Source organism: Mytilinidion resinicola (assembly GCF_010093595.1).
Source record: "Mytilinidion resinicola strain CBS 304.34 unplaced genomic scaffold BDZ99scaffold_19, whole genome shotgun sequence".
NCBI classification, from domain to species: domain Eukaryota; kingdom Fungi; phylum Ascomycota; class Dothideomycetes; order Mytilinidiales; family Mytilinidiaceae; genus Mytilinidion; species Mytilinidion resinicola.
In genome coordinates, this window is record NW_022985455.1 from 88,752 (window position 1) to 116,246 (window position 27,495).

Here is a 27,495-nt window from a genome sequence, read left to right on the forward strand (position 1 = left end):
ACTTGCACCTCAAGCTCCTCGGCCTCCTTCAATCGGCCTTGATTCCCGTACGTCGACGCCAGGTTGGCCATACTTATCAGCGTAGAAGGATGGTCTGCTCCGAGCTTCTTCTTGCGAGTCTCCATCACTTGCATAGACAGCTCTTCGGCAGCATCCCACCGTCCTTGATTCCAGTACGTCGACGCTAGGTTGTCCATGCTCGTCAGCGTGTCTGGATGGTCTACTCCGAGCTTCTTCTCGCGAGTCTCCATCACTTGCACTTCGAGCTCCTCGGCCTCCTCCAATCGGCCTTGATTCCCGTACGTCGACGCCAGGTTGGCCATGCTCGTCAGCGTGTCTGGATGGTCTGCTCCGAGCTTCTTCTTGCGAGTCTCCATCAATTGCACCTCAAGCTCCTCGGCCTCCTTCAATCGGCCTTGATTCCTGTACGTCGACGCCAGATTGGCAATACTGATCAGCGAGGAAGAATGCTCCTCGCCAAGCACCCTCTTCCTCGTCTCTATTACTCGCACCTCTAGCTCCTCGGCCTCCGTCCACCGGCCTTGATTCCTGTACGTCGACGCTAGATTGGCCATGCTAGTCAGCGTGTCTGGATGCTCATCCCCAAGAGCGCTTTGCCGAGCAAACACGACCTCCTTGAATAACTTTTCAGATTCTCCCCATAGTCCTTGCTTTTCATAATCTATGGCCAAAGCCGTTTTAGATCTCAGCTGCCTATTCTGTTCATCTCCGCCTTGATGGTTCCAATCAAATTCGGACTGGTCTTCGATTGTCTTTACCCTAGTCCAATCTTCTTTGTATGTTGATGAGTTCAAATAAACTTCTAACTGGGGATTCCATGACGGAAATACCAGATTCGCTGATTTGATAAACCCAACGAAAGAATATGCCGGACTACTAGGAAGCCTGTCCCAGATGAAAATCGGGAGAGAAATCAACAGGAGGTATGAGTTGCTGAGGAATTGCGCTTCCAGCTTGATCAAGTCACGTATCTTTAATCTCCCAAGCGCATGAACCGACTCGATATCATCCGGCGCAAGGTCATGGCACCAATTTTGCCAAGATAACAGTTTTGGTGTGTGCTCTGTGTCTTTGAGTCGCACTGCAAGTAATACCAGTGTTTCAGTCATCGATTGATCAATGCTGACAGTAGTATCTGCTGAGGACCGTTTAGAACTTGAATCTGAGATTTCTAACAGGGGGATGTTACCTACAATGCTCATCTGGTTCGATGACTGAGGAGATATTTCTGTAGAAGCTAACGCGGTATCTCCAAGGTATGTGTACCAAGGCTCAGTAAGAAGCATATGAGGGCCAGGTTTACGATACCGTCTCATGAGCCGGGCGTGCAGCATAGCAATATTAAATCGTGACGTACTTAGTGACCTGAGCTCTTCGATGAGGTTTTGTGTGAAAGAGTTGTCGTTGACACCAGTCGTAGTAACCTGCGAATTGCATGCCCAAAGCCCCTTTTTTGAGCCAGCACATCTTGCTGCACTTGCGGCAAAGCAACAGTCTAGGATGAAAACAACATCGGACTTGGCGCGTTCAAGGATACCTTGCAGATCAGACCATACCAGCGATGCGCCTCCATTTCGATTTGCTTGCCAAATACTTCTACTTGGTCGTTGTTTGTTGAAGTCTAGGGAGCCATGACCGCCATAGTATAGAATCAAAAGGCTGGATTCATGATCATAAGCCTTGCGGAAATCGTTGAGTTTGTACTCCAGTTGTGTCGCCGAATCGCTTGACGGAATCAAATATCTTTCGGTTCTGTAGTGGTACATGTCTCGAAATACACACTCCAGGTCGTTTACTTCAGTTTCCGTCCCTAGATCATCATCTTGTCATCGTAGGAGAAGGACAACAACATCACGATATCTCCTTGATGTCCTAGGAAGAACTGTTTTCGCAGCCCGATTGAGATGCTCGAAAAACTCCTCAAAGCTTTCTAGATGGTCACTGCTCTGTGCATCTGCAGCAAGAAGTGGAATTCCGTTGACTGCTAAACCCGCATTATGTTGCATTTCTATTGTGCGCTCTGCTTTAAAAATTAGCCTCGTCATGTCTGGACCTTGACTGGATTAGTAGCTCCACTGACGCTAAGAAGACTTGATGACGGTTGGTGTGGGCTCGTCGCCTATCTTTGATATGTGTGACTGTCTCGTTGACACAGCAGACTGACCGTGGTGGAGGGTTAAGTGTTAAGTGCATCCGTAAAGATTCTAGGCAACAGCGAGTTCTCCTAGCCAAGCCCCTATTGGGCTAGACTACTTTCGGCCAAGTCTTACAAACTGCCGCCTTGACCTTTGCTCGCCGATTGTGCTCGTCGCGATACAAATAATTAAAGCAGCGCACAGAACGCGAGAAGGAATTCCATAGTCTTGGCATATCTTCTTCAGGTGTTGATCTATGACAAGGATAAGTCCTTGCGGTTTATTCACCCATCTAGCAGCCAAGGGTCTACCAAAGGAAGTAGGGAATAAACTACACTCAAGGTATAAAGTGGTATTGTATGGTAACTACCGGATATATATACCTGAACCAAAGAAGAGATTAAATATGGACCCTGCGCTACCTGTTCCGAGAGTAGCTTGGCTCTTAGTTCGGAGTTGAGAATTTTCTGTGGAAAAATGTCGACGATGTCTCGGCACACAGGGTGTCTCGCGACGCAGGGATGGACGGTATTAGCTCCAAAAAGTGATGATATGATTGGTGCATTCCATTTCCGCACAGCGGAACTCTTCCCGAACAGCAGCTTAAAGGAGAGCTTCTTCCGACCGGCAACCCGGCACTGGTACTTCACCCTTAGACGGCCTCGATTCGTCGGAAGCAGGACCACGATTGACGACGCGAATCAGACTAGGGGAGCTAGTGGACAGAGAAGCTTTTCTTCTGTACTCTAGAAGTTTTGCCTTGAAGCACTTTGATTTGAATCGTGAGGATGGGGTTGGAAAAATGTAATATGAAAACATTTTGTCCACAAACGAATCAAAAGAACAATTGATATTGGAACAGATATGGCAGACCAGCAGCCAATGGAAGCGGGAATGCGTGATTTCCCGCCAAAATTGCTGACTAATGACCCTTGCGAAGGATGGAAGATGCCTGTCTTCTGGCAAAAACGGCACGTTGTGGCTGGACTATGCCTCTTCAGAGCAACCACCACCGCAAAAGCATGACGCCCCACCACTTGGAGCAGATCCCCCTCCTTGGTCGCGGGTCAGAGGTGCGGAGGGGTTTGCGAACGGGTATCAAGCCGCGAGAGCGTCCCTCTGAATCATGCAGACCGCCATGGCGACTTGCGCTTCTTCTCTTCTCTCTGTCAATCTCCTTTCTTCTCATACTTTCTTCGCCGTAATTGCACAAATTTCTTTTTTCAGACTCTGCTGAGGTTCATGTCTAATTGGGGATAAACGACCGCTCGCTAGTATATACCCCGAGTCGAGTCATCGCAAAAGATTTACAACGTTTTTTAAGCCCTGCTTTGGAGCACTTACACGACGACGAGCTACTTTGCGCAGCTTTGCTATACGAGGGCCTAGCATAATGGCCAAAGATGCGCCAGACGCCACTTCATCGCCATCGGGCTCGATTGCTCCCAAAACGAAAGACCTAGATATCGAAGCCAACGACCGCAAATCCTCAATCTCCTCGCGCTCCTCGATATCATCCAGTAGTGACTCAGAACGCGACTCCGACTCAATCCACGAGACCCACCGTCACGGATACAATGTGGAAGCAGTCGAAAAACTCACACCGGTGGTGTCGCGGATGAGCGCTGTGACAGGCATGTCAGTTGCAACAAATGGGACAACAGATCCTGCGTTCGAGGTTGATTTTGAAGATGGAGACGGAGCCGACCCAAGAGAATGGAGTGTCCTAGTCAAGTGCTTGATCATCGGCTGTATGAGCATATGCACTACCACCGTAGTCATGTACTCAACGTCGTACGCCTCTGGAATTCCGGGAATGATGAAGACCTTCCATATCGAAGATGAAACTATAGTGGTACTTGGATTGACAACATACCTGCTTGGACTTGCGCTTGGCTCGATTGTGCTTGCGCCTCTCTCGGAGATGTTGGGGCGTAGGCCGATATATTTAGTGTCTTTGTCGCTTTTCACCATCTTGATAATTCCGTGTGCTCTAACGCCGAAGCTTGAAGGGATCCTAATTGCGCGCTTCTTTGGTGCAATTGCCGGAAGCGCAATGTTGGCAAATGCCCCTGGCACGATTGCCGACTTGGTCAATGAGGAATATCGCGCTCTTGCGTTCAGTGTGTGAGTGAAATGCCATCGCAGCTCAGTAATAGTTTCTGACAACATGCAGATGGTCTATAGGTCCTATGAACGGAGTTAGTAACTTCAATAATTCATTTCGTCTTCTATTCTTCATGTCACGTGCTTACAGATGTCTTCGCGTAGCCCGTACTTGGACCACTCGTCGGCGGTTTCGTTTACCAGAATCTAGGATGGCGGTGGACTAACTGGGTTGTCCTCGTAAGCATCCTTTTCCTGACGAAGAAGTCCTGCTAACGCACCGATAGATACTTGCAGGCTTCTCTACTATTTGTATTGCATGTGTCAAGGAAACCTACGCGCCCGCTATCCTTCGTAAAACAGCAGCCAAGGCCAGAAAGGAGACAGGAGATGATCGCTGGTTCTCGCGCTACGACGTGAAACTGGAATTGATCCCTCTGGTGACCGAAAATCTGAAGCGGCCATGCATCATGGCTATCACCGAACCCATCTGGTATGCCCTGCTTCTCCACAAATATCTTCACTCCAACACTTCTACTAACACTCAACCCAGCATATTCTGGAACCTTTACATCGCCATCATCTACGGCATCCTCTACCTCTGCTTCGTCGCCTACCCCATCGTCTTCTCCGACCTGCGCGGCTGGTCCCCCGGCCTCACAGGCCTGGGCTACCTAGGCCTAGGCATCGGCGGCCTCATCACCATCTGCTGCGAGCCCCTAATCCGGCGCATGATCAACTCGCACCAAAAAGACCCCGCGACCGGCAAAGTCGCCCCGGAGGCCATGGTCTCCGTTGTCGTCATCGCCGCCATCAGCATCCCCGTCGGCGAGCTCATCTTCGCCTGGACCTGCACGCCCAACGTGCACTGGGTCGTCCCTATCATCGCGGGCATCCCCTTTGGTGCCGGGAACTGCGCTGTCTTCATCTATGCTTCGAATTATCTTGTGTATAGCTACGGTATCTACGCTGCGTCTGCGCTGGCTGGCAACGCTGTCCTGAGGTCCATCATGGGCGGCTGTCTGCCGCTGGCTGGGCCGTCGCTGTACGCGAAGCTGGGCCCGCATTGGGCGGGTACGTTCCTCGGGTTGTTGGAGGTCTCGCTGATACCGATCCCCTTGATCTTCTGGAAGTATGGGCACACGATTCGGAAGAAGAGTGTGCTAATTAGTCGGATGCGGGAGGATCAGGAGAGGGCGGAGGCGAAGCAGAAGAAGGCGGCTCATAGGGCCGAGCGGACCAGGAGGCGCGAGGAGAAGTATAGGGTGGCGGGTGAGAAAGAGAAGGAGGCGACGGAGACGAGGACGGAGAAGGAGGTTTTTGAGGTGTGAGTCGCGCCAAAATCTCGGAGTTGGTTCAGTAGGCATTGAGGGGGGAGTGTAATATATCCTTAAGATTCCATATCGAATTAGCGGTTATTCCTGAGACTTGAGGGCTAAGTGAGACCTCTGGAGAGTGGGCGTGAGTTGCGGATCATATTGACGGGTTAGATACCGCTCGGTGTTCACAATAAAATAGGGAGGCGCTACTAAAGCGGAGCAATCACTGCAGCACAGAAGTCACCGCATCAAAAAGGTCACAGGGCAAAAGACATTCAACAGTCTACAATACCATAGCTATACAAAAACAAATGTGTATGAGTGATTAAATCAGTGATCGCCGACCATAGTACTGCGACCTTCTCAGCGATACGGCACAAGAACACGCTGTGACTTGAAAAGCAAGTGAACAAGAGCGTAGACGGCTGAGTGGCCATGCAGAGAAAAGAGGGAAAATAGATGGAGGCTTCGAACCCGACGGAGGGACCAGAAGGGATAGGCCTGGATGCTGCGGCCACCTAGCTACTTCAGAAGCTCGATTTCCCTCTGGAAAGCACTCACAATATCCCCAACGCAAGTTATGGCTGCCTCCAACACTTCGAACATACACAATGTGTCAACAGCGGCGTTATGGAGCTTCAACGTACTAATAGAAGCAGATACACTTCCAATCTGCCTACACCCTCTTGACGCTGCCTGGGGTGGCCTCGCGAGTTGACTACTTGTCCAAAATGCCGAACTTCTCTCTTATTCGGAATGTGGAAAATATTATGAAGTTCTTCATGCAGCAGCAAACGAGTGTACCGATTTCTATGACGAGGCATTGCAACAGCCAGAAATGCAATGGGGTTTTCCGTGCCATATTTGAAAGCCAGTAGAGTGCATCAATAGTTCTGAGATGTTTCGAGCGCAAAGTACTAATTAGGAATGAACACTCCTCAAACCCATGCGTGGTTTCCATAAAGTGAGGCGAACGTTCCCCGCTCGTGATCGAAATTGCTTCCACGGTTCCCAAACAAAGGATTGTCCACATTGCTCCTGACGGGGAGTGGGTTGGAATCAGAGCGCCGCCAAGATATTGATATCAACCGTGGAACAGCGTGAACACCCAAATATTGGCGAGCGCAATGTCGCAGCCCTGATGCCATATTTTCGAGGCCTCTGTAGGCTTTGCCGAAAATTAGAGGATGCAGTCTTGTTCTCCTGGTCCTGTTTCCTTTTGTTCGCCAAACTCTCCCTCCTAGAAAACTCTACGGCCCCCCTTGCACAATGGCGGGTCGGTACTATGGTTCTGGTACACAACAAGCCTTTGGTACCGAAGCCCAGCTGACATTTGACCATGGTAGAAGAAAAATGCTTCAGAGCGCACCCTTCAGGAAATGCATCAGAGCGCGCCCTCCAGAAAGTACTTGAGAAAGTCGAGTTCCCTCTCAAGGTACTCACACTCGACTTACGACACAACACCCTACCGACCAACAGCACACCAACAGCAACCGACACACACGAATAGACCTAAGCACTCACACTCGAGATACGACCGAACGCTTTACCTACCAACAGTACAAACCACAAGCAATACACCAACTCAATATGGAGGCCCAACGAATGACGACAAGACGACAGAGCCAGAAGGAGGTCGAGATGAAGGCCGCAGCCGAGAGGGAGAAGATAGAGATGAAAGACGCAGCCACGACCCTCGTCAGTCTCTTTCTTGACGCTGAGCTGGCCCTTCAGAAACAGGCAGAGGACGCTGAGAGTCTTCGACGCCGTGAAGAGGAAAGAACAAGGCGTTCTCTGGAGAAACAAGAAAAGAGCCGATCTATCTTCAAGCAAGCACAAAATCATCGTCGAGGAAGTACTAGTTCGAATGACACGATAGACGACCCCGACGTGCCGGCGAATTTCAAGGAAGGGCGAGCGGAAAATGAGATTCGAGAGACGAGACAGAAACAACAGGCCGTCGATGAACAGACGGATCTTGCGCATACGTTGTTAAATTTGTGGCACATACGCGATTTTGCCAAGGAAAAAGCTGAAGAGAAGGCTCTGAAGGATCGTTTGGATGCCGAACTGGCAAGACACAGGATTCCAGTGTATCCGAAGGTGACACATGCGCCCGCAGTACGTCAGATGAACCGTGACAACCAGGAGCTGTGGGGAAGACACAGAGCTAAACTGATTCGCGAGAGGGAGGAGAGACATAAAGTTGAACTGGATCGTGAGGCGGAGGAGAGACACAGAGCTCAACTGGCTCACGAGGTGGAGGAGAAACAAAGAGCTGAATTGGCTCACGAGGCGAAGGAGAAAGACAGAGCTAAATTAGCTCCCAAGATGGAAGAAGAAAAGGTAACTGGACGCAACAGGCCTCTTCTAACTCCAAAGCCGGCCCAGATAAAACTAAATTGGAATAACAAGGAGGCTGAACGCCAGAAAGAGGCTGGACGCAGGAGACGCAAGAAGCGTCAAGAGAAGGAGAATGCTAAAAGCAAAGATAATCACCCCGAGCATCAAGATGTAAGTTGATTTCTACTTCCATTGTCGCGGAAAAGCCCTGCAGGCGTAGTAGGACGGCGCCAACGACCATATAGATGCCTGATAAGACTTCCACCGAACCCGAAGCGTACGCACCTCTACAAGGCCCACCGAGCCGCGACGCTGTCGAGACCGCTACGTCTTCTCCGAGCAAGAAACGCGAAGCATCGGGTCCTGCTAACGGCAGTTCACCGAAAAAGAAGCGATGATCAACCTTCCTGGATCCCAACACCAAAAAAGGGCATCCCCAGACCAAAAGACTTTTATGATCGAACTCGGCCTCTCATCTGTTTTGCTTCTTTCGATTTATGCCAGCAAGCTTTTAGAGGACTATATGGATTTTGACGTACGCATTATGACTCCAGCTCTTAAGATTTGACGGAAAGAAACGGTAGCATCCACACCACCTTGGCAATATCGGGAGCCTTGTGGCAGGTTCGGGCTTCGAAGTCATCTTTTGAATCACCTTTGATCGGGGCTAAGAGTCCGTTTCTTTTTTTCATTTCCTCCTTTTTGTTTCTTTCCTTTGTACTTATACAGATTACTGTGCTGGGGCTTTGAAATCCAGAATTGCCAAGCCGCTCGTGCTGCCCTAGATTCACCACCTGCTATTCTGGATTTCAAAGTTCTCTCGCAATATGTATTACAGATCTCATGTTGGGTAGCGAATGGGAAAATAGTAGACGAAAGCCACCACAGTGACAGGACGAGATAGAATTGTGATGCGAGACTCCCTCGGTTGAACCAAACTTGTAGGTCAGATTCAAGCGTTTCTTGCTCAAAGCCAAGATTGTAGAATTTGGACGCGCGCGTGTGATGGTACAGCAACGATGTCTGAAGTGCTCCATGAGGTCAAGAGGAATCAGAAGGTAATTCGAAGGTCTGCATGACGCATATCTGAGACTCTAGTTGCCCTGGACAGACTCTCAGGGCAGACAGGATTTCTATGCGAAGCACCTCGAAGTGTTGCAAGCATGTCCTCAGGTGATGACGGTACGCAGCGCATCGCGTGCAGCTGCGATATCGGCTTGGGCGATACTGGGTCTGCACTGTGATGGCTTGGGAAAGTCACGTGTCGCTCAAGAGTGAAGTCTCTCATCGCTTAAGCACACGGGCTTGCCACGAGATTAGACCATCCGAGGAAGTGCCCAATCGCTCAACCGGTAGGCCCTTCTCGAATTCCCGGAAAGGCTTGCATCGGAGATGCCTTGGAAGTCGTTTCTGCACATGGCGTGCGGCATGGTAGAAATCTGGGAACAGTCAGCGCCATCTAGGCCCACCCTTGGCAAATAGGAAAGCTTCTCGGAGGCCACCACGTTAGACGGTGGCATTGGCTGTGCGGTCTTCCTATCAGAGAGTCTGGCGACGCAATGACAGTTGGCTTCAGGATCGCTGCAATTAAGAGGGGGGCAACGGCGGCAATGCTGGCAGCCGTGAGCCCCCAACGGCACAGAGCGAATGGCCACACGCTCGCCGCGATGGAGGCCGGTGAGACGTTAATGGCAGCGCTGTGTCCTGGCGGCCGTCGATGCAGTGATGCAGTGTTAGTCCCCCGCAGATCGACACGATAAGGGCTTTTGATTGACCCCTGTTATGCACCCCGTACGATAGTCTCCTGCTGCATATCTTTTAGCTATTCATCGCTTAGCATTACCAGAGGGAACTGTAGAAACGAGCGCGCTTATCAAATAAGCCGGCGGAGCAGAAAGTTGAATATATGGACAGACAGCTCTAGTCGCATGGATAGCACTGCGGTGGTCGTTGGAGGTTCGCCGACAGTATGTTACCGACCGTGGAATGGTGTTGCGATGATGTGGTGTCGTCTCGATCAAAGTAGCGCCCTTTTGCGCCAAGAAACTGGCATTCAAAACTACAGTATCCCCCCCTGTACGGACTGGACACGACCGTGCGCAAAACAAGGGTTTTTGTATGTAAAATCCCTTGTTATACGCACGATCGTGTCCAATCCGTACAGGGGGGGATACTGTATTGCCCAGTTGCTCATAGCATATACCCTAGGTACCAATTAGGGTCCCTTGGTCCAAGGGCTAGGCGAGCAATTCGTCAAATACCAGAACCTCCCGATCCCACTAAAGCCATCAACTTCAACAACAATCATCTCAACGACGAACCAGAGGCTTTCTCTAAAATTCTAGACGTACATAGAAAAGTACTCTGACAATCCGGATCTCAGTTTTGAGAAATGGCTCTACTCCCGTTACCGACTTAATCATTATCTCTGAACAAAGGGTATCATTTGGCTCGGCAAAGAATTACTCGCTTAGCCTAGGGCTGAGTCGTCGACACGCATACTTTCTCGCGTTTCCTTGCTATATGCTCAGCTTGCCCTGGTGCTAGCTAAGGGCACGACAATAATGTGGCGAGCTGACGGGTTTTATTTATGTACAATCAGACGGCAAGTCCGCAGCAGGACACGGCGGTCGCCTGACCGCGCTGCTTCACTGCCCATGCTCTGCAGGCGTTTGAGGTTTCAGCTCCTTTCTTTCCCCTACAGCCTCTTTGTACGTCCGATGACCTAGCGCGAAAACTGAGTCGACCTTCGCAAACCTCCTTTTCTGGGCTAATGCAGAGCCGGCTGGAAGATTCATTGGCTAGGGCGCTGTGATTCCCCCCCTAAAGGCGTCCGGAATCGCTACCTCATACGGTAATTTCGTGGCTTGATTTCCGCGCTAGGTCACCGGACGCAGGAAGATGCTGTATGTAGAACGCTTCTGCATGAAGTCAGATGCAACTGGTGTCGTCGCTGCGACCTTTCCTCTCGAAACTGCAAGTCCGTACTTGTGCTGGCTCGAGCCCCGCTCACCCACTCGTCGTCCTACTGACACCGCTGCGAAGTCCGGCCGTCTCGCGGTCGTGGTCATAGTTATGATTGTGATGGGGGTGGGGAAGAGGGTGGCATGGAAATATCAAGATAATGCACCTTTCCTTCCTACGGAACGCCCATGCCGGGTCCCTTTGCATGCGCTATCAGTGGCCATGCTGCCCGTGACATGATTGCATACTTCTGCTTCCCCTAGCCAGCCACCTTATGCCCCGACTTACCCATCAGCAGCGCTACACGCAGTATCTTTGGACTGCTCGAGGCACCATTGGAACACGAGAATGGCATCAAGTGCTCCATGCATGATCTTCTCCTTGGCGTAGAGAAGCTCGGCGGCACGAAGAGCTACGAGGAGTTCGTCGATAAGCCTAACGACCTAGCGTTAGCCAGGGGAAAGGAGGACCCAAGTAAGTCTCTGCTGCTAGACCTTACAGTCAATATTTGACATCTGCGTAGCAAAGTTCTTCGAGACGAGCGTAAACGCCAATTTCCGTGGAGTTACCCTTCTTTTCTGGTCAAACTTCAGCGTCAAGGCGATATGGCACGACGCTAAACATAACCAAGACTTGCATTATACGTATAATGGCCACGCCTGGGGTTTTGGTGGCGGTAATCCTCTCTATATTTTGGATTAGTTTTGTTTAGTTCTGATGCAAACTTACAGCTTCGTGGTACTCACCCGGTACTCTGAATTTCAACAAAAAGTACAACGGATACCCTGACTTGCCAGATTCAGGGAGTTGCTATGTGTGGATAGACGGCGCTGCAATAATTAATACATATAACTCCGATTCACATCAGAAAACCTCGGTTAGTACTCAACCTCTAATTACGAACCGTAGCTTACGTTCAATAGTTCACTGGTGGTAAGTTGTTGGCGATACTGTCGCGAACAATGTGGCTTATATATAATTGCAGTCCTCGATGCAGGAGTTTCAACTACCTAGGGTACCGGTGGGTGGTCAGAGGATCTTATTGACGCCGAACCAAGTGGTTAGTCGTTCAATCGGGGCCTTTTCCCGCCTTCAATCTCTTAGTAGTCTGGACAGGCGACTGACCAGTCCGGTGGTCTTTCTGATCCTCGAAGCGCAATTTGCGCACATCTTCTGTATCTCGCCGATATGTTCAATATCATGTGTTTATGCGCATTGTTTATGAATTTGTCGAATATGGGTTGCGTGACTAAAACGCATGTAGGACGCACCTTCAAGTCCAGGTGGGCGCTGCCGCTGCCGCTCGCTTCTGGGTTTAACGGAGGCAGGATGTATTCAGCTAGCGCATAGTAACGGCCCATACCCTACGGGTGCATGGCCATAATAGAACATACATACATACATACGTGGATGTTCCGAATTGCCTGGGAGTGCAGAGTGTGAAGTGTAAATTATAAGAGAGCAAAGCCACATGTGGCGCAGCTTATAAGATCGCCACTCCATGAAGTGACAGCACCCTTGTTTGTCGCTTAGCTTAGTTTAGTAAGGCGACCGCCAAAAGTGGCTTGGAGAGAATCTTGCGGCGCGCTGGGAGGGGAAGCCGGTTTTGCAAGCGACTGTATGGGTGAGGTGGAACCAGAGTCTGGGTAGGGCGGACGTCAAAATGACTACCGTGGTGGCGCATGGAAAAGTTCGTATCTTAGTTTTCAATTCACATCTCACTATCGTTTACCTTCCCAAAATGATGTCTCCAACCTCTAATCTCTTCTCCGTCAAGTATCTCTCGCATTGTTGGCCATAGCTTACTGGAAGCCATCACAGCCACACGTTTTAACAAGTCAAGAAGGAGGAGTATGCCGTGACGGGTGGAAGTACTGGCCTGCAACCCATCGAAAGGTCCCTGGCACATCTAACGAATAAAACATCAGTGAAAAACAAAGACATTCGAAAGAGGAGTTATGACGTACAATACTGTTGTCAGGCAATAAACTGGAAATGTACAATGACCACTTGTGTCCGATGACAGTCCATCCTACCACTGATGGCACCAGCTTCTCAACTTCCTCCTCGTTCATAGGCGTTCTTCGTCTCATATTGATCAGCTCCCGAATTTTCCACAGCATAGCTGCATGGTAGACCGCAAGCAGCATTTCGGCCTCTGTGGCTTTTCCCCCAGCCTCCTTTAGCTCTATGGCACATGCAAGAGTAACCCCAGAGGTGTATGCGTCTGTCATTGGGCTGAGTGTGGCACCCGCATTAATGGATCTGAAATTCTTATAGACTCTGCGAACGTCGTCATCGTCGTCTTCGTTAAATGCAAGCACAAAGTCCGCCTTCTTGGATACAGTCAGCCCAGAAGTGCCTATGGATAGGAAATCGGAATGTATATTTTGAGACTGGCTAAATAGCTTGAACGTTAGCAATGTAGATAGAAACGGTGGTAAAACTCACACGCTGTTAATTTCTAGGCAAGTCATGTCACCCTCTTCGACTACCGCTTCCAGAGCGTCCCAAACCACTCTTGCCCAAGCATTTTCGTCTTTATTATTATCGTTGCATCGCTTCGCCCTTGCGTGAATGCGTTGCACGTGACTCCAGAGTGACTCTAGCCTATCCATTTTTGCTTGATCCAATAGTGTTTCATCTGACCGGTCGAACATGTAAGAGCGAATGTCGTTTTTGAAAGCTACAGGGTCGGCTTGACGGAGGCGGTGCTGGACCGGACGCCGGTTAGCTTTTAGCACATGGGAGCAAGAGAAATGATCATGGCAACGTACCTTGAAGTATGTCGGGACGAAATCGTCAGAAAAGCGTTCGGAAAGTATACCTTGAAGTTCTTGCAACGAAACAATCTGACTTGTGCCATCTGGTTGTCGAATGCGAATGGGAGGTTTCCCTTGCTCAAGCAAGACGCGCTGGGTTCGTTCCGGACTTTGCGAGCCTTTGCGCCCTTTCAACGGACTCGTAGCTTTTAATTTTCTCCTTGAGTCGAGCGAAGTGACAGAAGAGGCGTCGGTAGTTGAATCCATCTCGAAAGAGTTTGGCGCAGATGATCGCGCCGACGGGCCAAGTCTTGGACGGACGCGTCGACTTGAGTTCGGAGAGCGATGCTTTCGTTTCAGATACGATGGAGGGGAAGTTTGAATTGCAAGCTCCTCAAAGTTCTCTGGACATGATGGGATGGCATCTACCCAGGCGTCGACGTCATCCATAACGGTGTTGGCGATAACGGTGGGCTTGGTTCTGCAGGAGAGAGCTGTTTGCTTGGGAAAGCGGTGCGCTTTGGTTGACTCAGCAACAGCACCACGCTAGACTTGGGCCGGAAGTGGGGAATTTTCGGCCCTAATGAGGGCCATAGATCGGCTCCCTCGCCAACGTTAGCGTGCGCCCGACCTCTGCCTCAAGACGAGAAGGTCCACTCCAGCTCCCCTCAGCCTTCAGCATCCTCACTCAACCCTCGCGCCATCTCAACGCCTCATATCCGCTATATATGGTCCAATGCCCCTGGATGGCGTCATCGTCTCCGCCTGGCTCTCTGACGTCCAGGCTGCTTCATCACGCAAGCGGCCCCGGAACCCAGTCCCGCGTCAACCAAGAAAGCGACGGGCGCTTTTCGAGGTTGCGGGGAACATGAATATGGAACCGGAAAGTCCATTAAAGAGCCTAGCGAGAAGAAGAAGTCCGAGGAAGTGCGTAGACGCCCCGAAGGATACAACGAGGGGGAGGCAGGCGCGGGAGGAGAGAGCATCAGGAGAAGCTCCACTGCCCGAGGGTAAAAGAGGTCGCACCGCTGGCTGTGATACCGCGCTCGACAACCTCACGCACCCAATTTTGTCGCCGTCATCATCTTCACAGTACACCGTGGCAATCTCAGCGAATACTGCGTCCGTCGAACAGGCACCCTGGGACGTTGGGAGCGCGGGCCAGAAGTCGAAAAGCTCTGGGCGACGTCCTCCAAGCCCTACAAAGACGGTGAGCGACATGGAAATGCTGGATAAACCTTTCCGATATTGTTTCCACGACAAGGACGAGCATCCGCTTCCACCAGAAATTAGCTCTCACTGGGAGGTGTTGGAGACACTGTGCAGCAATGTTGGAATCATTCCCGCAGCCATCAAAGTATGTTGCCAGCCCCTTCGCTGCAGTAATTAACCACGCTGACGTTATTTCCCCAGACCAATCTGGCGCGACAGGAACGTGTGTTCCCTCACATGGTGGCCGCGCCAGATACCCGAAACCCCACTCCCCCAAACGACGTTGAACATGCTGCCGCACATCAAATCGAGTTCGTAACCTTAAAGGGGATACGAGACGCTGCGCGTGATTGCTCTGTGGATGGATCTCACGAGCCTGGTTGGAACGGAAAGGTTCACCAGCCGCTTCTCTCCTGTGCGCTGGAGCCGATCAAAAAAAGGTTCAAATCTGTCAATGTGTGAGCGTGTCATCCCGGTACTAGACGTTTTGCAATGCTAATGCCGGACAGGACGCTGGCAAAGCCCCTAAAAGAGTTTGCCCCTCTCTACAAAGACGACCCCAGCGATCCTAAAATTGTCGACTTTCTCGTCACATTTAAACCACCCCCGACCGTTGTTGATCAGATTCGGCATCTTCTGCGCGCTGTACCGGAGGAGGAGCTTCGAACCATCAACCAGACGTCCCACACGCGCTACGAACCTGCCGTTATGTCGATCGAGACAAAGCGAGGTCACAACGATGAGGATGATGCCAAATTTAAGCTTGCAATGTGGACAGCTGCGTGGCAGAACCAGATCGACCGGTTTACAAAAGGCACGACATGTACGCCACTACCAGGCTTCATTGTGTTTGGTCATATATGGAATTTGTATTGGCTTGTTGATTTCGGAACGAGCGTGGTAAGCTGAAAGTCTCCGACTGTATGGTTATGTCTGACATGGGACTAAAGGAGGTTATCAAGTTTCCGTACCCAGTCGGGGACACGCAAACAATTGCCGGCTGCTACCGTTTAGTCGCCGTAATCAGGCATTTATGCGGCCAATGGGTTGAAAATGTCTTCCTTCCGTGGTTTACGGACAATGTGCTGCCAAAATCGACCACATTCCCAGGCAGAGTTCCGACTTGCGCGACAACCAGTCCACATGGTTGAGGTACGTTAAATCGTCGGGAAGAGATGCTAGTGAGTGCAGGAGGGATACTCCATGTCGGGGATGAGTAGAGAAGGGCAATCCGACCACCAAGTGCTCTCCATCGCTTCAACGAAGGAATCCGTCGGTCGGGGAGACAGGAAGGCATACCCCTCCTCAGACGGCAGCGTTGGGATGCTACGGGGACGAGGCACAGGAGGCACACCATCCTCGGAGTGCAGAGCTGGGATGCCACGGGGATGAGGCACAGGACGCACTCCCTCCGCGAAAGGTAGAGCGCCTCAGACGCCGAAGAAATGCGCTGGGGAGAATGAGTGGAGGAGTCATCTGTTCCTAGGCTTGCTACAACCGTTATAACAGACTGGAACTAGAGAGTTTAATACTAAGTACATCTGAGAAACATAAGTCCACGGCCACAATTTTGCATGAATCATTCGAGCACACACTAACTACATCCTTCTTAACCCAACCGCACCGTCACCGTATAACTTCATGCCTCGCCTTAATCCCCTCCCTCTTCAACAGATCGTAGCACAACCTTCAAGCCTAGCCATACCCCAGACTCAGCTAACAGCCTCAATCCTCCCAAAACCCCCCAGCCCCTCCATATTCAGCGTGCCCTCCACCGCCTCCAGCAATGCCTCCTCCGAGAATCCGAACGGTCTCTCAACATCAAAGCCAGATATCATCCGGAGCTGCATCACGGATGTACTTGAAGTTGCTGTAGGAGTCTTCCGCCATAGGTGGATATTTGCAAAATGTGGAGCAAAACGGATAGGAAGTGTTATGGATGTCCTTGAAGCTGCTGCGGGAATCTTCCGCGGCGGTTAAGACTCTCACAAAGCGGTTGAGCAAACTGAATAGAATGCTAGACAAAACGGATAGGCTGTCTCACGGTTGTAGTCGAAGCTGTTGCGGGGGTCTTTTGCGGCAGTTGAGATTCTCTCAAAATGGGTAGGAACCGTCGCTCTTTCCTATCATCGACACTTTGACGCACTTCTCAGAACGACGTTGAACCACACTTGAGAGTGGCAAGCATCTCAATTTTCACGATGTCGAAGTTGACATCACATTCGGAACTTTAAAAGCTTATAGGGGCACCCCAAGCAGTGGTAAACGGGTGTGCACAGATTTATTGCAAGTACAAACCATAATTTGGTATTGTAGGAATAGCCAGAAATCGTCAATCATTAAGACTAATACAATGTTACCTCCAAGAAATGAATAGAAAAAAAAAATCGTCTCTTAGGCTCGAGAGACCACTACGAACGCAATTGGCCAGCTCCCAGCAATGCATATGTTACTTCCCTAGACTCATACAGCATACAATTACAAAATGCCGCCCAATACAAACGAAAAAAACGTATCCGAAAGACTCATTTCGTAAGCGCTAAATCGAGGCCAGCAATGTAAAATGTCATATCAATCATAATTATGCAAACAAGAAGAGAAGGGAGAACAAAAATCAAGCAACCATCTTCCTCAAACCTCCCCAGAATCCTTTCATTGGCGGTTCGTCTTTCTTAGATCTTCTCCTCTCCGTCTCTCGTCTCGAGATTCTTGGCTTCTCAGCACTCTCGACTTTGCTTGATCGCGGTCGATCGCTCTCGGCTCTCACAGTCTTGGGTCTTTCATTCACTGACATCCTTCGGCTGGATCGATGCGCACGTCGTTCGCCGGGAGAATGTGATCCTACTACAGCAGCCGCGTCTTGGACGAGGGCCTCGGGAGGCGCTGGTGGCTCCTCAATAGGTGCTTCACGAAGTGCTTCACGAGGTGCTTCGGGGACTACTTCGGGCTCTGCTTCCAAAGTAACACCTCCGCCATCTGCAGCTCCTGACATCTCGAATTCCTTCTCTTTGGCACCACGCGCAGCGCGACGCTCCTTCCTAGCTCGGTGTTCTGCTTCTTCTGACTCGGTTCTCTGACGGTGGTGATGGGAGTGGCGTCTGTGTCGGTGATGCGGGCGCTCCCCTTGACTGTCTTCTGAGCTTAGCTTGCTGCTTGTCGGGCGTTCTTTCTCTTTCCCAAGACTTCTGACCGCTGGCGGAGGAATCGGATCCGTCTTGACTTTGCTGACAGGCTTCAAGACTTTGGGAGCGATAGGTACTATAGGTTCCGTCTTTGATCGACCAAAAAGACCTCCGAGAATGCTGTTTCTTCTAGCCCATGGAGGTGGTGAAGCGTCACGGGCGCGATCACTCAGACCAGTCTGCCGTCTTGAAGGACCGCGAGGAGATACCGGAGAAGCAGGAGACACCTCAGAATCTTCTTCAGCAGCGCGTCGAGCAGCGTCTCTGGTCACTGGTCGTTCCACCTCTTTGGCCTTTGGTCGGACTCGATCGGCCGCCCTCTTGGCTTCTTGTTCACGCTCCAACCTTTTCTTCTCGCGCCGTCGACGCCGTCTTTCCGTTTCCTCCTCCTCTTCTTCACGCTTTGCTGCCGCCGCTTCTTCCTCTTCCCTACGTTTTGCAGCTTCAAGCCGCTTTGCCTCTCTTCTAGCCTCATGGCGCGCTCGCCTTTCGGCTTCTTCTTTTGCAATGCGCTCTTTTTCGGCAATGCGCTCTTCTTCAGCCTTAGCTTTCTCTGCCTCAGCTTTCTCTGCCTCAGCTTTCTTCGCGGCCTTGCGCTCCTCATGTCTAATCCTCCGTTCTTCCTCAGTCTCAGTCCTTTTCTTCTCTGCCTCTGCGGGAGCCTTTCGCCGAGATTCGTCCTTCTTCTTACTGTCAGAGGGTCGATGTGAGTCACGACGCTTGCGGCGTTGTTCAACCTCTTCTTCAGCAGCACGAAGGGTACGACGATTAGCCTCCTTTTCTGTTTCCCGTTCCCGGCTTCGAGGACTAGACTTGTCTCCTTCCTTCTTGCTTTCTTTACCCTTGTCCTTGCTAGCGTCCTTGATCACTTCTCTAGCCTTCTCCCTGGCCTTTCCAGAATCCTTGCTTGTCATGCTATCTCTCCGCTTCTCCTTTCCGGCACTCCCGATAGCCTTTACTGCAGCGACGAGAGAGATTCCACCGATGCTAGCATCACTCTCTCGTCTCCTTCGGTGTTGGTGCGGTCGAGCCCAGGCATCTCGATTCGAATAAGAGGACCGCCTGGGCCGTTTCTCTTTCGAGGGCGAACTCGGAGAAGCTGGTTCGTTGGCTATGGCGGATTCATTGGGTGGAGTCTTCGGGGCTGCAGGCGGCTCGGCAGGCGCTTCAACCGTTTTCTCTTCCTCGGCAGGTGCTTCAACCGCTTTCTCTTCCTCGGGAGGGGTTAGAGCAGTGTCTTTCGGTGTTGGCTCGACATCCACCGCGTCCGAGGCGGGTTGCTCTGGGGGTGCTTCGATTGCCTTTTCTTCCTCCACAGGGGCCGGCACTTCGGTAGGGGTAGTGTCTTCGGCCGGGGCATCGATGACTGGAGGGTCGTCTGCAGCCGGTGGAGCACTCTCAGTTTCTTCTGGAGGCGGAGGGTCTTCCGAGACTTGCTCGATCGCCTTGTCTTCCTCGACGGGGGCTGGCTCTTCAGCAGGAGGAGGAGGGGGAGCGTCTTCGACTGGGACTGGTTCTTCGGGAGGAGCTTCTTCGACTGAGGCTGGTTCTTCGAGAGGAGGCGCGGTAGCATCTTCGACCGGAGCTGGTTCTTCGGGAGGAGGTGGGGTAGCGTCTTCGACCGGAGCTGGTTCTTCGGGAGGAGGTGGGGAAGTATCATCAATTGGAGCTGGTTCCTCAGGAGGAGGAGGAGGAGGAGGAGGAGCGTCTTCGACTGAAGCTGGTTCTTCTGGAGGAGCTTCTTCGACTGAGGCTGGTTCTTCGGGAGGTGGGGGAGTATCATCAACTGGAGCTGGTTCCTCAGCAGGAGGAGAAGCATCTTCGACTGAAGCTGGTTCTTCGGTAGCTGGCTCCTCAGGAGGAGGGGGAGCATCTTCCACTAGAGCTGGTTCCTCAGGAGGGGAAGCGTCTTCAATTGAGGCTGATTCTTCGAGAGGGGGGGCCTCCTCGACTGGAGCTGGTTTTTCGGAAGCTGGCTCCTCAGGAGGAGGAGAAGCGTCTTCGACTGGAGCCGGATCTTCAAGGGGGGCAGGCTCTTCAGCTGGCGGATCTGTTGTTGGGGAGTCCTCTACTGCTGGGGAGTCCTCTACTGCCGGGGAGTCCTCTACAATAGGCGCAGGGCTTCCCACTTCATCCACTTTGGCTTCTTCGCTACTTGGGGCTTCACTCGCTTCTCCTTCTGGAGCAGGAGGATCTTTCGGAGCTTCCTCAACCTTTGGTTCAACCTCAACTGTTTCTACAGGAGGCACGTCTACTGTCGCGGTATCCAATGGGGCTTCGGCAGGGGGTTCATCGGTATCAGCTTCTTCGCTGCCTTCAGGGACCTCTGGACTAGGCTCTTCACTAGGTTCTTCGGGCGAAGTAGTCTTAGGAGAAGGTTTGGTAGCCTCTTCGCTGGCGGGCGTTTGCTCACTACTACCGACATCCTCTGAGCTAGGCTTATCCTCCGGATTTTCCGCCTCTGTTGAGACCAGTTCTTCTTGAGTGGTTGGGCTCTCATTAATCTTTTGCTCCTTAGCTTGTTCTGGCGCGTTAGTCTCCTCTTCTTGTGCAGGGGGAGGTTCCTCTGGCTTGGCTTCAACTTCTTGCTCACTAACGACATCCTCCGGGATAGGTTCAGCTGGCTTTTCTGCTGCTGGACTCTCATCGGGCACTTGGGGTTTGTCTTCTGTAGGAGGGTCTTCTGCAGGACTATCTGCGGGAGGCTCTAAAGCCGGATCTGGAACAGTAGGGGCCATGGCTTCGGCCTCGATTGGTGGGGAATCATCGATGCTGACAGGAACTTGTTCAATATTGGCCTCTTCCGTAACGGCGGCATCTTCACCAGCTGGAGCGGCATCGCTGGGCGTCTCTACCGCGGTAGACTCATTAGCAGACTCTGCGTCTGAACTCTCTGGCACATTTTCTGGCTCCTTTGTCTCGGAACTGTCGGTTGGGTCGGCTGCCTCAGGGCCGTCGTCTGATTTCTCATCTACATCGGGAGCCTCCGAGGTGGGCTGCGTTGAGGTGTCGACTGGGCTCTCTTCGTCGGCAGGAGTAGGATCCTCAGTGGGTACTGTTTCTTCTCCTGGGGCATCTACAGCGGGAGGATCCTCTGTAGCAGGCTCGGGACTCTCCACTTCATCCGATTCGTGTTCATCACTGACAGTATCCGGGGGTGCTTCAGCCACCTTCTCCTCTTCGGCAGTAGGTGGAACTTCGGCAGTAGGTTCAGAGCCTTCCTCATCGTCTACTTTCTGTTCATCATTGACAACCTCCGCGGGTACTTCAGGAGCCTTTTCTTCTTCGACGGGGTTAGCAGCTTCGGCAGTGGGCTCAGAGGTTTCCCCTTCATCCTCTTTGTGTACATCTTCACCAACTTCTGGAGGTGGTTCATCCACCTTCTCCTCTTCAATAGGGGCTGGAGTTTCGGCAGTAGGTTCAGGGGTTTCCCCTTCGTCTTCTTTGTGTTCATCTTCGCCAGCTTCCGGGGGTGTTTCAGTCGCCTTCTCTTCCTCAGCTGGAGCTTCAGGAACAGACTCAGGGGTTTCCGCTTCGTCCACCTCTTGCTCATCATTGACGGCCTCCTTGAGCGCTTCAGCCGCATTCTCTCCTTCGGTCGACTCAGCTACCCCTTTGGGGTCGTCGTCTTGAGCCAGTTCACTGCCTACAGGCGCCACTCCTTCTTCCACTTCCGTAGCAGACGGTGTTTCGGTGACAGGGTCCTCTGGTGTAGGTTCTTGGGCCGCGGCTTCTTCAACATTGGGATTTTCTTCTTTGTTGGTTGTAGACTCTTCCGCAGCAGGCTCCTGGACGGCGGGTTCTTCAACACTTGGTCCGTCGGCTACAGTTTCCTCCACAGCAGTTTCTTCCACAGCAGGCTTTTCCAGGGCAGATTCTTCCACAACCGGTTCCTCGGTAGCAACAGGCGATTCGACGGCCGAGTCTCCGGGCTTTGCGCCGTCAGTCTCAGGTTCCTGTTCCTTCACTTCAGGGTCTGCCTTTAGCTGAATATCTTCGGCAATGGAAAGCGGCTCCTGGCCGCTTTGGTCCTCGGAGGCCACTTCCGTGGGCGCTTCAACGACTGGGGCCTCCGATTCCTTTGCTTCAGCTGGTGGTGCGCTTTCCTCTTCTTTCGCTTCTCCAGGGACAGGTTCACTTGGCTCTGCTGCTTCCTTAGGAGCTGCAGTTGATTCCGAAGCAGGTTCTTCAATTGGGAGTTCCGTTTTTGCCTCGGGTGAAGCAGCTGGTGAAGCCTCTTCGTCTTTCTGCTCTTCGAAAGTGGGCTCGATTGGCTCATCTGGTGCTGTTTCGCCTTCTATTTCGCCTTCTATTTCAACAGGGGCTTCAGGCGGAGGTGGAGTTGGGTCTGATGCGGGCTCTTCAGCTGCACTTTCCGCCTCTTCTTCACCTACAGCAACCGGCGTATTCTCCTCTTCTTTCGCGTCATCACCCGCTGCCTCAGCTGAGTCCTCTAGGGCTTTCTCAGCACTCTCGCCCTCGTCTCCCTCTTTTGGAGCTTCTTCAGGTGATGGTGGCGTTGGCTCTGGTGCTGGCTCGGCGTCATCAGTACTCGTAGGTGTCTCCTCCACGGGGACCTCAGCTTCCACATTTTCCGGCTTTTCTTCGGCCACCTCAGCGACTTCGTCTGCAGGTGGTTCCTGAGGGGCGGGTGGTGAAGGAGCCTCGTTTTGGGCTTCACTTTCCTCGGGCTGGGCTGAGGTAGACTCGGGCTCCGGGTCAACGGCCTTCTCTTCAACTGCAACATCATCGGAGGAAGGCGATGTCACAGGTTGCTCAACGGGCTCGCTGGGCTCTGACGAATCTTCGGTGGGCGCAGGCGGTTTCGATTCCGCGGGCTCGCTTTCAGCTTCTACACTGTCTGATGGGGTACCATCTTCTGGCGGTGATGGCTCTTCTGCATTTCCCCAGGGCGTTTCTGCGGGCATCTCTGGCGGGGGAGGCGGAGGCGGAGGCGGGGGAGGCGAGTCGTCTTGAACGTCATCCCCTGTGCTTGTTTCCGCCTCGACTGTATCGTTTTGCTCATCACTGTTTTCTGGCGGCGTGTCCGCCGGCTCGTCAGGTGGCGGAGGGGGTGGTGGAGGGACCTCGTTTTGCACTTCAGCGCTATCTGTAGGTACATCTGCCGGGGCTTCTGGTTCAGGAGGTGGTGCCGGAGGGTCGTTTGGAACTTCAATAACCTCAGGGGACTCCTTGTCAAGTGACGCAGACTCGGAATCCTTATCTTCCACCTTTCCTTTCCCTTTCTTACCCTTACTCTTTTTGTCCCTCTTGGCTTTTGGTTCCACTTTCTTAGTGGGAGTCTTCTTTTTCTCGTTGGAAGAGGGTGGTGGCGGAGCCGGCGTAGCTTTACTCTCCTTCTCCTTTTTCTTGACTTCTTTTGCTGGAGGAGGAGCAGGAGCAGGCGCTGGTGAGTCCTTTTGCCTCACAAAACCTTTGGCCTTTCCTCTACCGTTCGCTTTGCTATTCTTCTTCCTCCCGATCGTGCTAGGTTTGGGCTCTTTCATGTCCGGAGGAAAGTGCACATTTTTCTCTTCATGCGGCATTGCGGCGGCAGGATCAGCGGCAGGATCAGATGATGGCACATCTTCACTTTTAGGTTCTTCTTCAGCCGCAACAGGGTCCGCAGGGGCAGGCGGAGGGGGAGGTGGAGGGGGCTCGGAGTCCGGTATTACAGCTTCCATTTCTCCCGGACCTTCTTCGGGAGTCGGCGCGGACTCTTCAGGTGCTGTTTCTGGCTCCTTTACTTCTTCGGGTGCACTAGGAGAAGGTGTATCTTCAGATTCTGCAGGCTCCGCTGCTTGCTCCTGGACTGGTTGTGCTTCGTCAGGGCCAGGAGGCGGTTCTTCAGTGGGTGGGCCAGGCTCTGGTGCGGCTTCACCCGTAGTATCATCGGCGCTAGCTTCCACTTCTGGAGTATTTGCTGGCTCAATTGGTGGAGAAGGCTCTTCAGCTGGCTCTTCATGCGCAGGCGTGTTCTCTTCGCTAGGTCCATCACTTGTGGCGTCTGGGGAACTACCTTCGGACTTTGGGTCATCAGGCGAAGGATTCGATTCCGATGCCGGCTCGGCACTGTCAGCGACTATCTCGACACCACCTTGGTCACCTTCCGTAGCCGGGATTGCACTGTCGTCGTCGCCTTTAGGCTCCGCGTCCTGTAGTGCTTCACTGACGGGTTCTTCGCTAGCAGCGGGTTCGTCTAGCGGTGCACCGCCGTCACCATCATCGTTCTGTTCGTCTTGTTTTACAGGTTCTTCCACGACTTCTGGCTCTTCTGGAGCCTCTGGTGGGGCGGGTGCCTCGGGGACATCTTCTGCTGCAGCTGAACTCTCCTCAGGTTCTAGTGGAGGGAATGGAGGGGGTGGAGGAGGTGGTGCGTCCACTTCTGGCTGGCTTTCTGTTGGTTCAGGTTCAGGCGGAGGGGGAGGCGGCGGAGGCGGTGGTTCTGGGTCGCTTGCTGGAGGTTCTGGTGCTGGTGGTGCCTCTTCTACAGGCAATGCTCCAGACATTACCGGGGCGCCTACTTGACAGTCAATTGCAAAGGCCTATGGACAGTTTGTCTTGGTACGCCTACCCGCAGCTCCATCATCCTCATCATCACTTTCTAATATCATCTGCACGTCCGGATGTGTGAAGACTGGAGGGGGGTATTGTATTACGCGTTTATACGCGGAAGACTCGGCGGACTGAGCGTAGGGCTTCGCCGGTGTCAGCGCACTGGCAAACGGGTCCAACCACGGTGAAATCGCAACGTTATGGTACCGGCGCATTGTGTTGATTTGAAGATGGCAAAGACTGGGTGGTGTCTTTTGCGGAGTCGAAGAGATTGACTGGGTGTGCTACTTTGCTCTTGTTCTTGGACGCCCTCCGGGCCATTGTACATATAATGACGCGCTTAGAAACAAGAGCAGAACGTGGGGGAAGAAGAAATAACTGTGGAGCGGCGAATGAAAAAAAGTGTGAGGAAAAGCATTGAGCGCCTTCGTGGCTCAATGCGAAGAGGCGAGTCGGGAAGAGGGCAAGGAGCGGCAGCGGCAACACATCACCAGACGGTTTTAGAAAATGAGATCAGGTCAACTCGAGGCTTCCACGGGGCCTTCGAAAATGGTCGGGCTGCATCTGCTGGCAGCACCCGTGCTGCTCCGCAGATATGGGGGGCGGCTTGGCCTCCAGTAATTGGGCCACGTCAGAGAGGGCTCGCAATTGACTTCGCGATGTCGATGGCTCGCGGCGGGTTCCAGCGCAGATTTTCATGCAGCCGGCATTCAAAGACGTTACGCCGCTGCACAGCACGGGGTGCCATCGGACGTGGTGCAGACATGGTGAGTGCATTCGGATAGCAGGTGGATCGTTGTTTTCGTGACGTGGCAATCTCGTGAGACAGTGACACCCCTCACGACGTCTTTCGTTTTCTCTTTGCGCCTAACGTCCATCCCTCTGCAGGCCTAGAAACCCCCGTGCCGAGAAAAAAGATGGATGATTACAGCCCCTTTGCGCATTCTGTGGTGAGAGTGCAGGTGGCGGCAAGGGTAAATTACGGTACTGGAAGTTGATGAGAGAGATTTCATTGGCTGTAATAGCCTTTACAGGGTTAACTAAAAGGCCTTTATTACGAAGCATTTATGAGATACACTAACCACAGGATGGGCAAAGGGGCTGTACATCTGTACATTGACTCCAATCAACTCTGTGCAACACATCATTATTTCCCACAGTTCTGGGTAAGATGTGTGCTGTGGCGACTCCTAAAGCCTTGGAACACGTCCCACCTCAAAACTACGTCCGCATCGTCGCCTTCACCCTTGATTTGCGGCGAGCCTTCTTTCATGCAGTCACGCAATTTCTGCACTACAGCACCACTATCGAGCTCTTATCACTCCTCATGCTCACAAATGGGCCTTATCCGAGTTTTAGAGCCTCACTACTATACTGGGAAGTCTAGAGATTGTAGATACGTTGATATTGGCTCAAAATGAAAATGGAAATTGGGCTTGGCGCCCGTTTCTTGGTATGGCACTGCCGGCTCTTCTATAGGCCGAAATTAGGTGACGTAGGGAAATGGCTTCTACTTCTCTCCCTTTTCTCAACCATGTACTTTTTCTCTGTGATATTCTAAGAATTATCTATAATCATCTTTCTATCATGCTCTATCAATCTATCTATTCAGCACGCATCCGGGCACCCAATAGGATGATATTGAGAAAAAGGACAAATAATCTGGAGGGTTTCCTGTTGCTTTCCCTCCTTCGTTCTCAACCTTTGTTATTGAGTTAACGTACTAAACTTAACGGCCAACTCTCAATACAAGTTCCTTAATTACTTTACACACTTCCAATACTACCGGAGCCTAACTCCCTTCCGACGTCTTACTTTCTCCCACCTCGATCTTCTTGCAGGTGAGTAAGAAACCTGACCATCCGGACGCTCCTGACAAAGTCTCTTTCAGCTTAACCTTTATGTTGAACGGGACAGTTCATTATATTTACGATGTAAATTAACATTAGGTCTAACTCAGTTGCTACCCCTTCTCCTCCTATCAGTGCTATCATCGTGCGATTCTTTAGCAACCAGTGGCCTTTGCGGACAAGACTGCCTAGGCTGCCTAGGACCACCTCAACAACAAGCGTGTCGTTCCAGGATTATTTCGTCGCAATACAAAACGTTCTAAACTTATCCAGCCGTCGCCGATAATAGCCAAGAAATCTCCTAACATCCTTCAATAACAGCCTTCACCAACAACTACTAAAGACTCTCCTGGCTAATAGGCAATCACTGCAACGCTTATGAGAATAAGCTGCCAGATTCCGTTACACCCAGAAGCGAGCGGCAGCGGCAGCATTACCACAGTATCAAGCTCACGATGTCCACAGCCTATCAAGTGACGGACAATCAGAACGCAGGAATTAAATAGCCGCGATTCAATTCTGCCTAACTAACCCCGACTCAGACGGAGACTGGCGTACCTATAGACACACAAGGGCGAGATCAAGGCTCTGACTGCGCATCACCTTCAACCGAGCAGAACAGAGAGCTGTGTAGTATCGCGCCGTGACGATTGGATCCACGGGAGTTTCAACGTCTGTATATCAATCTCAGTAATGAGCAAGAATAGAAAGCCAACCAGAAAAGTACCGAGTCCAATGGCTCATGCTCTGGCCGAACATGAACTAGGGGTGGAGGGGTGGAGTAGGTCAATGTCAGACATGAGACTTCATCCGCATATGCCGTATTGCTTGTCTAGACTGTGGCTAGATCCTTGTTCATCCTCTCACTTGTCTACCACACAGCCAACCAGCACTGTCAATGCCACGATAACCCCCGTTTTGTCCTGCCACATCACCTCGTCACCATGCCGCCTACCGTTGAGAAGCCCCTCAACTAGGATTCCGCACCACAATGTCTTTCCAACTGCCTCAGAGCCATTCCTCGCTTCAAAGTCAATCCTCGCGCA

General features: G+C 51.9%; 10 protein-coding genes across 10 annotated transcripts in view; 5 read left to right on the forward strand and 5 right to left on the reverse strand.

Moving 5' to 3' along the window:
* BDZ99DRAFT_490699 (TPR-like protein) overlaps window positions 1–840 on the reverse strand; it is a gene marked incomplete at both ends in the record, with an annotated part of 1,991 nt that extends 1,151 nt beyond the window's left edge. Inside the window, 2 exons of the mRNA XM_033723066.1 lie at window positions 3–733; window positions 822–840. Coding sequence (XP_033572012.1) covers window positions 3–733; window positions 822–840 — 750 coding nt within the window. The remainder of the gene's footprint in view (window positions 1–2; window positions 734–821) is intronic.
* A 2,952-nt stretch (window positions 841–3,792) lies between these two features.
* On the forward strand, window positions 3,793–5,593 carry BDZ99DRAFT_396370 (MFS general substrate transporter; the record flags this gene model as incomplete). The annotated part of the gene is made up of 5 exons (XM_033715987.1): window positions 3,793–4,283; window positions 4,333–4,357; window positions 4,428–4,502; window positions 4,550–4,755; window positions 4,816–5,593. The coding sequence occupies 5 exons, from the start codon at window positions 3,793–3,795 to the stop codon at window positions 5,591–5,593; spliced, it is 1,575 nt and encodes a 524-aa protein (XP_033572013.1).
* Window positions 5,594–6,159: 566 nt separating this feature from the next.
* BDZ99DRAFT_112039 (uncharacterized protein) lies at window positions 6,160–6,787 on the reverse strand. The gene has a single exon (XM_033712421.1). The coding sequence runs from the start codon at window positions 6,612–6,614 to the stop codon at window positions 6,300–6,302; it is 315 nt and encodes a 104-aa protein (XP_033572014.1). The 5' UTR covers window positions 6,615–6,787; the 3' UTR covers window positions 6,160–6,299.
* Window positions 6,788–10,575: 3,788 nt separating this feature from the next.
* Window positions 10,576–11,323, forward strand: BDZ99DRAFT_466721 (uncharacterized protein). Its single transcript, XM_033720853.1, has one exon. It carries the CDS (start codon window positions 10,850–10,852, stop codon window positions 11,126–11,128), a length of 279 nt encoding a protein of 92 aa, XP_033572015.1. The 5' UTR covers window positions 10,576–10,849; the 3' UTR covers window positions 11,129–11,323.
* A 551-nt stretch (window positions 11,324–11,874) lies between these two features.
* Window positions 11,875–12,299, reverse strand: BDZ99DRAFT_466723 (uncharacterized protein). The gene has a single exon (XM_033720854.1). The coding sequence runs from the start codon at window positions 12,247–12,249 to the stop codon at window positions 11,989–11,991; it is 261 nt and encodes an 86-aa protein (XP_033572016.1). The 5' UTR covers window positions 12,250–12,299; the 3' UTR covers window positions 11,875–11,988.
* A 14-nt stretch (window positions 12,300–12,313) lies between these two features.
* Window positions 12,314–13,767, reverse strand: BDZ99DRAFT_112110 (uncharacterized protein). Its single transcript, XM_033712422.1, has 3 exons — window positions 13,666–13,767; window positions 13,340–13,616; window positions 12,314–13,288 (listed from the first exon to the last, which is right to left on the reverse strand). The coding sequence occupies exons 2-3, from the start codon at window positions 13,546–13,548 to the stop codon at window positions 12,727–12,729; spliced, it is 771 nt and encodes a 256-aa protein (XP_033572017.1). The 5' UTR covers window positions 13,549–13,616; window positions 13,666–13,767; the 3' UTR covers window positions 12,314–12,726.
* Window positions 13,768–14,277: 510 nt separating this feature from the next.
* BDZ99DRAFT_112166 (uncharacterized protein) lies at window positions 14,278–15,132 on the forward strand. Its single transcript, XM_033712424.1, has one exon. It carries the CDS (start codon window positions 14,387–14,389, stop codon window positions 15,038–15,040), a length of 654 nt encoding a protein of 217 aa, XP_033572018.1. The 5' UTR covers window positions 14,278–14,386; the 3' UTR covers window positions 15,041–15,132.
* On the forward strand, window positions 15,133–16,174 carry BDZ99DRAFT_112167 (uncharacterized protein). The gene is made up of 3 exons (XM_033712425.1): window positions 15,133–15,318; window positions 15,372–15,762; window positions 15,825–16,174. The coding sequence occupies exons 1-3, from the start codon at window positions 15,224–15,226 to the stop codon at window positions 16,011–16,013; spliced, it is 675 nt and encodes a 224-aa protein (XP_033572019.1). The 5' UTR covers window positions 15,133–15,223; the 3' UTR covers window positions 16,014–16,174.
* Window positions 16,175–16,503: 329 nt separating this feature from the next.
* Window positions 16,504–16,842, forward strand: BDZ99DRAFT_524780 (uncharacterized protein; the record flags this gene model as incomplete). The annotated part of the gene is made up of 1 exon (XM_033725934.1): window positions 16,504–16,842. The coding sequence occupies one exon, from the start codon at window positions 16,504–16,506 to the stop codon at window positions 16,840–16,842; it is 339 nt and encodes a 112-aa protein (XP_033572020.1).
* Window positions 16,843–17,117: 275 nt separating this feature from the next.
* On the reverse strand, window positions 17,118–24,867 carry BDZ99DRAFT_501944 (uncharacterized protein). Its single transcript, XM_033723855.1, has 2 exons — window positions 24,619–24,867; window positions 17,118–24,564 (listed from the first exon to the last, which is right to left on the reverse strand). The coding sequence occupies exons 1-2, from the start codon at window positions 24,812–24,814 to the stop codon at window positions 17,477–17,479; spliced, it is 7,284 nt and encodes a 2,427-aa protein (XP_033572021.1). The 5' UTR covers window positions 24,815–24,867; the 3' UTR covers window positions 17,118–17,476.
* Between the last annotated feature and the right edge of the window lie 2,628 nt (window positions 24,868–27,495).

Coding starts and splice junctions, on each gene's coding strand:
- BDZ99DRAFT_112166 (XM_033712424.1), top strand. CDS start 14,387: ATGCCCCTGGATGGCGTCATCGTCTCCGCCTGGCTCTCTGACGTCCAG.
- BDZ99DRAFT_112167 (XM_033712425.1), top strand. CDS start 15,224: ATGGATCTCACGAGCCTGGTTGGAACGGAAAGGTTCACCAGCCGCTTC. Junction 15,319..15,371: donor AAAGGTTCAAATCTGTCAAT/GTGTGAGCGTGT, acceptor AATGCCGGACAG/GACGCTGGCAAAGCCCCTAA. Junction 15,763..15,824: donor TTGATTTCGGAACGAGCGTG/GTAAGCTGAAAG, acceptor GAGGTTATCAAG/TTTCCGTACCCAGTCGGGGA.
- BDZ99DRAFT_112110 (XM_033712422.1), bottom strand. CDS start 13,548: ATGTTCGACCGGTCAGATGAAACACTATTGGATCAAGCAAAAATGGAT. Junction 13,289..13,339: donor TGCCTAGAAATTAACAGCGT/GTGAGTTTTACC, acceptor CAAGCTATTTAG/CCAGTCTCAAAATATACATT.
- BDZ99DRAFT_466721 (XM_033720853.1), top strand. CDS start 10,850: ATGAAGTCAGATGCAACTGGTGTCGTCGCTGCGACCTTTCCTCTCGAA.
- BDZ99DRAFT_501944 (XM_033723855.1), bottom strand. CDS start 24,814: ATGCGCCGGTACCATAACGTTGCGATTTCACCGTGGTTGGACCCGTTT. Junction 24,565..24,618: donor TGAGGATGATGGAGCTGCGG/GTAGGCGTACCA, acceptor ACTGTCAAGTAG/GCGCCCCGGTAATGTCTGGA.
- BDZ99DRAFT_466723 (XM_033720854.1), bottom strand. CDS start 12,249: ATGGGCCGTTACTATGCGCTAGCTGAATACATCCTGCCTCCGTTAAAC.
- BDZ99DRAFT_112039 (XM_033712421.1), bottom strand. CDS start 6,614: ATGTGGACAATCCTTTGTTTGGGAACCGTGGAAGCAATTTCGATCACG.